General features: G+C 48.2%; 1 protein-coding gene across 1 annotated transcript in view; it reads right to left on the bottom strand.

The window, feature by feature from the left end:
* The window catches only part of PREX1 (phosphatidylinositol-3,4,5-trisphosphate dependent Rac exchange factor 1), a 184,618-nt gene that overhangs the window by 109,360 nt on the left and 67,169 nt on the right, over positions 1-8,089 (bottom strand). Inside the window, exons 2-3 of the mRNA XM_023534087.1 lie at positions 3,613-3,684; positions 28-150 (exon numbers count right to left, since the gene is read on the bottom strand). Coding sequence (XP_023389855.1) covers positions 28-150; positions 3,613-3,684 — 195 coding nt within the window. The remainder of the gene's footprint in view (positions 1-27; positions 151-3,612; positions 3,685-8,089) is intronic.

Raw genomic sequence — 8,089 nt, 5'->3', positions numbered from 1 at the left:
CAACAGGGGCTGGGGCACTGTACTCACGAATTTTAAGAAAACGTTCCCAAGTTCATGCTGAGATTGTGGCTCTGGATGTAAACAATACTCCAAGGCGGCCAAGAAATCCTTATGAACTTCCAGGATGTCTTCGATGTTCGAGAACAGGATCTGTGAGGAAAAGTGAGGCCCAAGGATAGTGTCATGGAGGCACAGAAAACAAGCAAAATCAAGCATAAAAAGAATGCTTAACCCCCAGTGCAGGTGAGGCTGTGGTGAAACGGGCATTCTCATACACTGGAACCAGTTTACTACTAATAAAAATAATGATAGTAACAAAAATATTGCCAACATTTACTAAACGGGATTAATGCCTAATCCTGTGCTAAGAACTTTATATGCATGTATGGCATCTAATCCTCACTCTAACTCCATGAGTTAAAAACTGTTATTATCCCCAATTTGTAGATGAAGAAGAGAGGCTCATAGAAATTAATTAACATTGCCAAGGTCACGCAGTCCAGTAAGCAGGAGAACTGAGCTGCACACTCACCATGCAGAAAAGTATACACCAGACATTTATTAGAGTCTTCATCATAGCCAGGCACAACCAGTATGCCTGACGTAAAGGTTGATTTTTTAAAACCATGAAGGTACTTCCATGCACCCATTAAAATAATGTGGCAGGAGAAAAAACTATAGGAAACTATTCAATGATTATATGCTGTTTAATCTCTTACAAACTATATATATATATATCTCCATTTCCCCATATGAATCTATAAAGTTTGAAATGTACATACATCCTAACCCAGCAACTCTACATTTTAGAATTTGGCTTTCCAATCAGTCGTTTCCAACTGAGGCAATTTTGCTTCCCAAGGGACATTTACCAACACCTGGGGACATTTTTGGTTGTCACAAATTGGGGGAGAGAATGCTACTGCTGTCTCATAGGTAGAGGCCAGGGATGCTGCTAAACATCCTACAATACACAGGACAACTGCCCCCAGCAAGGAATGATCCGGCCCAACGTGTTAACTGCGCCGAGGTTGAGAGCTGGGTAGATGGCCAAGGACATATACTGCAGCCTTATCTGCGGTCGCAAAAGACTGAAAAGAAAAACCAAATGTCTATTAATGGAGATTTGTTGAACAGTGAAATAAACGGGACTGGTGACAGTTAAAGAAATTCCACATGCTGAAACACTATGCAGCCTGTAAAAAGAATCTACAGATCTATACATACAGACATGGAATCCTGGAAAGATCTTTGATCTATATTGTTAAGGGGGCGGAGAGGGATTATGGTGCCACAAAGGATTCCAGTATGGGCCCATTTGTGTAAAATAACAACAAAAAAAAGTCCCTCCTCTTTACACTGGCAGAAGCAGAGCCTACCCAGACAAGGGCACGCGCTGGTAACTGTAAGGGCATCGGAAAGGAGAACTTGGGGAAACTTTCATTTCCTTTAGGTCCTTTTGAAGTGAATAAATTCCTTTTTCTTTTACAATAAAAAAAATAGGTGCATTTTTTTAATTTAATTTTGAAAAAGGCACTCACATGATTCAAAAATCAAAACACAGTAAAATGAATACAGTGAGGAGTCCTTCTCCCACCCACCCCCCACCCACAGTGGCTCACAGCTAGGGTGACCAGTGTCACTACAGGTTTACAGTTCCTTACACATTCATTCATTCAGTAATGACTGAGCACCCTGTGTGCCAGGCACTGTTAGAGGCCCTGGGGATAGAGCAAGGAAGAAACAAGTGCCTGCCCCCATGGAGGTGACATTATAGTGGAAGGGGACAGACAACAAACAAAGAACTACAGTTTTCTAAGTCGTAAGAAGCAATAAGAAAAAAATAAAACAGGAAAGGAGTCCCAGGGTAGGGCGGAAGAAGTTTGCAAATTTAAATATGGAGGCCAGGTGAGCATTTGAGTCAAGACCTGAAGGAATGAAGACCAGCCCCGTGGACCCTGCGAATGCACCAGAAAGTGCAGAGGAAGAGAGCCTGAGGGTGGGCGGGGAAGGCCGAGGGGCTGGCGACCCCTTCTCCACTGCTACCCTCTGAGAGGGCCAGAGCCTCACCCTGCGGGGTGCTCAACAGGGAGGTGGCTGAAAGAATCACCCGCATTGTATGGTTAGTTTTCTCTCTCGTTTTGCCAGATCACATGGTTGAATCTCTGCTTATGTCAAAGATATATATGATAGATCCTACTGTTATTCTTACTTTGAGGAATGGCCACAAAATTTCAAAATAAATATCTGTCTCCTGAGTGTACACTCAAAAGAAATGAGAGGCTGTATCCAGCAAAAGACATATACAAGGATGATCAGAATGGCCAAAACCTGGAAATAACTCAAATACCTATTCACAGGAGAACAGATGAGTAAACTGTGGTACATTCATACTATGGAATACTACACGGCAATAAAAAGAATGGATCACAGCCACACACAGTAACATGGGTAAAAGCCACCAGACACAATGAAAGAGCTCATTTTTATATAAAGTTCAAGAACAGGTAAAACCAACCGATGCTAACTAATTGGTGGTTGTCTTTGGGAAGGGGCAATTCTCGGAGGGGGGCTCAGAAGAGCCCAAACTTAGAATGGCACACTTTATTATATGCAAGTTATACCTTCTAAGAGGATAATTTTTTTTAATGTAATAAGTTGCAATTTTAAATTACAATAAATAATTTTTTAATTGTAATAAATAGGTGTTCAGTAAATACTTTATGAATGAATGAGTGAATGACTGAATGAATGAATGGGTCCATCACAATCTCTGATCCCAGTGCTACCAGGGACCAGCCAGGCCGTGATCCTGAGCAGGTCTCTTTGAATCTCTAAGCCTCGGCTTTCTTATTAAAAAAAAAAAAAAAAATGGGTTCAGAATTGTCAACGTGCAAGGTTACTGTCCATATTAACCAGGACGTGCGGGGGGTGGAGTACATCCTGCTAACCAAGTCCTCTGTGTGCTATACCTGTTGACACCTCTGACTCCCTCCCTGCCCCATCTCCCCTTCTCCCCTAGACCAGAACCTTGGAGGCCCAAGGACTGAAGGCAGCTTCCCAGAGAGTGAGGTCACACTAGACAGCCAGGCCCGGGGAGCACTGGGGCCTCTTCCCTGCACACAGAGGGCCTATTGACTGTCCTCTCTAAACTCCCCAGAGCCACTGCCAAGACGAAGCCGGGACCCAATTACTCACCCGCCCTGCCTCAATACTCAGTGCCCAGTGCAGGGAGCGGGCTGGGGCTGCCAGGAGGGCAGCTGGAGGTGCCAGGCTCCCGGGGTGCTTGGGAAGGGATTTTCCGCTGGCACCAGGCCAGGGAGCCTGGCACAAGGAGCTTGGAAGACAGGAAGGTCGCGTTGAGCAAGGGGAGAAAGTCTTGAGTTGCGGACTAGGGGCCTGGGGCTGAGTCCCCTGACATCCACCAGGCTCACAGGATGAAGAGGCCCCTAGGGGCTGCAGGGAGCAAGCTGTGAGAGGACAAAGCCAGTTGCCAGCAGGGTGGATGTGCCCCCGACCCCTGAGCACCCTCTGAGCATTGCCCCGGGAGGAGCGAGGCACACAGCAGCAGGGACAGTCTGCAAAGGGGCCAGCCCAAGCAAGTGTTCACACCTTGATGTTCTCCTCCGTGAGGCCCTTCTCCACTGAGTCAGCCACATTCTGCCGGATGCGATGCAGGAATGCCTGGAGGAGAGAAGCATGGAGAGGTGAGCGTCCACACCTTGACGACCCAGGGACAGCCTGTAAGAAGGGTTCCAAGTTCAAATGCCAACAAGGACCTGGGAGGTACCAGGGTCCAGGGAGATGGGAATAAAGAAAAACCCACTCCACCATTCAGCTGACAAACGTTTCTCGAGCATCTACTATGCCCTACGCAGAGAACACCACAAAGCCCTGCCCTAGAAGAGATAAACTCACATCTGTTTCATCACCCACGGGGCCCCTCTCAGACTACAATTCATTTTCCCTTTTATTCCTTTTTTTTAAAAATGTAAATTCTAAATAATAACACATTCACATGGCTCAAAAGTCAAAAATACAGAAAGTCAAAAACAGGAAAGTCTCCCTCCGACATCCAGAACCCCATCCGTCCAGTTCCTTCCCCACCCCCAACAGAACCACTGCTGCTAGTCTCTAGTATATCCTGCCGGATCTTTATGTAAAACTACACACACACACAGGTCAAAATTCCAGTTATAAGATGAACCAGCTCTGGGGATCTAACGTGCAGCACTGCGATTATCGTTAATAATACTGTATCATGCACTTGAAAGTTACACCGTGGTGGTGGTGATTTTACAACATATGTGAGTGTTAAATCAGCTCCCTGTACAACTCAAACTTACTCAATGTTATACATCAAATATATCTCAACAAAGCTGGAAACATAAACACGCATGTAAATGTATAAATATATACATATACGCACACATGTGTATGTACATACATAATACACACATAGAGTCCTTTTTATCCCCTTTTTACATTCCAAAAAATAGGATGTGCTGCCCCTGCTTTTTCTACTTCATACGGCTTAGAGATCTCTCCAAATCCTTATACGGGGAGCATCCTCATGTTTGTTCTTTGGCGCCGCTGTCCAGCATCCTACAGTACGGATGGACCACAATCGTTCTGCCACATTTTTCAGGGGCTTAGAACAGAGAAAGCATTTCTCTCCTCAGTGATTCGACAGACGACAATGGAGGGGAACGGGGGTGCTGTGGGGAATGGGCAGCAGACATCCCTCTGACGGGGGGCGGGGGCAGCCTCTCAACCCCTCTGAGTGTGGAAAGTGGGAGGACGGCAGGTCCGCAATCACCAGATGTTCTAGGTTTTCTTTTTTTTTCCAAGAGAGGAGCCAGAAATTAGGATTTCTTAAAAGCAAACTCTCCCGATTTTTAAACGTTGGCAAAAGAGCCCTCTGTTTGTGCCAGGAACTACATTTTAGGGGTCAAGCATGAAAGTGGGGGGACCAGAGAGGAGGGCTGCAGCAGTACCGAGAGATGATGGCGGCCTGGCAGGTGTGGTTGGGAGAGCGGACGGAGGAAAAGCTACTGAGAAGGTCCCATGGAGAGGCTGAGGGGACAGAACAGACATGGAGCAGAAAGGAGATGGGAGACAGCACCAGAGGGAGACCAAGGCCAGCCACATACAGCACACTGCCTGGTTTGCCCGGATGCTAGAGTCTGGCGCAGGGTGACCTGGCAGCAACCACGTGGAGATGCCGTGAAAATTACTTCATGGTCCTGTCACGGCTATAGGACTATGATGAGGTATGGTGGCCTGCTAGTCACCCGCTCTGCTGTGGCTGATTATGGGCATGGGGGCTCCAGGAGGGGAAGGCTAGGTGAGTACACACTGTCTCTGTCACAGAGCTCCGCTGCAGGCTAATTAAGAGCGTGTCTCATCCAACCACGCTTGTCTGGAGAGATCGGAGTGACGGGGAAATGGAGGGGACAGTCCAAGACGAAGGGAAGCAGGGGCAGGTGGCAGAGAGGAGGCTGGCCCTCCACAGATGACTGTCGGATCCTTTCCCCTCACTGGGAGGGATGCCCGTGACTGTCACAGGGAGTTGGCACCTGCAGACTCAGATTTCCTAGGAGGTGGCACACTGGCACTCCACATGTCAGGTCACAGAGGAAAGTCAGGGACACAGAGCAAGGTGACTTTGCTTCTGCCCACTCACCACAGGGCAATCTCTACCAGTCCCCTTGGCTCGTGTTTACATCCCAGCCTAGACTTCTCCCCTGATATCCACTCTCACCTGGATTTCTGCTGACTCGACATCCGCATCTGGATGTCCAAGGGGCATCTCAAATTTAACCCGTCCAAAACCTAGTTCCTGATCTGCCCTCCAAACCCACACCACCCAGCTTTTCCCAGCCTAATTAATAGCCCCTCTGCCTTCCAGGGGCTGCAGCCAAAAGCCCCCCACCCCGAGTCATCTTAGACCCTCTCTCTCTCTCTGACACTCCATGTCCATCCATGAGCAAATGCTATCAGCTTCACCTTCAACATATATTAAAAATCCAACCACTTCTCCTCACCTCCTCAGCTACCCACCGGGTACAAGCCACCATCATCTCCTGCCTAGACTAATTCAGTCACTTCCTCTCTGTACCCCCTTCACTCTCCTTCAAAGTCCTTTCTCTACACACGCACGGCCAGAGGGGTCCTTTTAAAACCTACATCAGATCCTGTCAATCCATGGCTTCCCATTACACTCTAAAAAAAAAAAAAAAAATCTACATCCTTCCACAGCCCGTAAGGCCCCATAACCTTGTCCTAGTTCATCTCTCTGAACTCACCTTCCAGCAATCCATCCCCCACACCTCAATAATCTTCGGCCACACCTTTATTCTCTCTATTCCTTTCACCTGCCAGGCACATTTCTTCCTCACACTCTAAAAAAAAAAAAAAAAATCTACATCCTTCCACAGCCCATAAGGCCCCATAACCTTGTCCTAGTTCATCTCTCTGAAATCACCTTCCAGCAATCCATCCCCCACACCTCAATAATCTTCAGCCACACCTTTATTCTCTCTATTCCTTTCACCTGCCAGGCACATTTCTTCCTCAGGACCATTCCTACTAGCAGGATATTCTCCCCCAGCTCTGCCCTGCACTAGCTCCTTCTAAATCATCAGGCCTTAGTTCAAATGTCACCTCCTCCAAGAGGGCCTCCTGTCTTCATGCACTTATCACCTTCCCATCTTGCATTAAGAGCCATTTAAAAGATGAAAAGACTGAGGTTAAGCAGCTCCTAAGGGAAAGACCAAGGTAAGAATGGAGCATGGCTGGGATAAAAAATCCAACAACAGAGTCCAGGTTTGGAAACTGATGGTTTGAGTTTAAACTGTCCCCTTCCTTCCTGCTGTGTGACCTGCAGAAAATGTATTAGCCTCTCTGAGTCTCAGTTTACTCTTCCCAAATATGGAGAACATACTGCCCTACCATTCAGAATATATTAGGATAAAGTGAATGGGAGCTTCTTGAGGGCAGGGACCTCGTCTCCCTTGGTCCCAGCCATCACCGCAGGGCCCAGACTAGTGCCTGGCACACAGTAAGCACTCAGAAATCAAAGGAAGAAACAGAATGTTCCTGGCACAGTGCTTGACACATGGCAGGAGCCTAGACTTGGGCCCCTTGGTAGCCTGCTGATCTATCTATCTTTAACAGGACAATGGGTGGAGGGCACAGGCGACAGGAGTTCCTAGAGGATGTTTTAACAGGGCCTGTGACGCTGCGGGAAGTTCAGCCTCCAGCCTCCCCAGACTGGAGACAAAGGCAGCCTCACCCAGCACAGCCGGGGAGAGCAGGAGGCTGGGAGTGCAGCGAGGCTGACCTAGATCGGGGCTTCCTGTCCCGGTTTCTTCACACGAGCACGGCCACCGCTATTGTGCCGGGACAATGAGAGGCTCAGGCCACCCACAGAGGAGCCGCAAACAGGCCAGTGTGATGGGTTCAATGAGCAGCTCGTGACATGGAAAGAATGGCCAGGCTGGAGCTCCGCGCCAGCCCTCACGCTACCCAAGGCACAACCGGCTTTTCCAGGCGGTGCCAATGCCCTCCGTGCGGGCGGGTGGTTGAAGAAACCCGCTGGGGCGACTCCTCGTCCCAGCCCTGACAGCTCTGGGACACTCAGCCAAAAGTAGCTCTCATCCTGGAAACCTCCCTTGGAGATGAGACCATTCTCAAGATTTCCAGGGCTGCCTGAGACTCTGTTTCGGCCACGGAACCTCTGTCCATGCCGTATCCTTGTCACACCCCTGCCTGCGTCTGCCCAAGTCCTCCTCTTCTTTCTATGACGATGAGGATGAAAAACACATCAAGGATCCAGAAAAAGATAGAGAAAAATTTAACCAACACCCCCAGACGCATCATTGCCTAGCTTGGCCAAACCTTAGCATTATGCCAAATTTGCTTTAAACCATTTTTTAAAAGAAATCCGTCAAATCTGGGGAGATGCAGACTGGGAAGGGGCACGAGGGAACCCTCAGGGGTGCTGGAAATGCTCTCCTTCTTGATCTGAGCAGTGAGTACACAGGTGAACGCACGTGCACCTGAGGTTAGTTCACTTTACCCACGT

Source organism: Pteropus vampyrus, unplaced genomic scaffold (assembly GCF_000151845.1).
Source record: "Pteropus vampyrus isolate Shadow unplaced genomic scaffold, Pvam_2.0 Scaffold117, whole genome shotgun sequence".
Classification (NCBI taxonomy): domain Eukaryota; kingdom Metazoa; phylum Chordata; class Mammalia; order Chiroptera; family Pteropodidae; genus Pteropus; species Pteropus vampyrus.
Note: the sequence above shows the minus strand (reverse complement) of the source record. Positions and strands in the feature narration are given on the sequence as shown.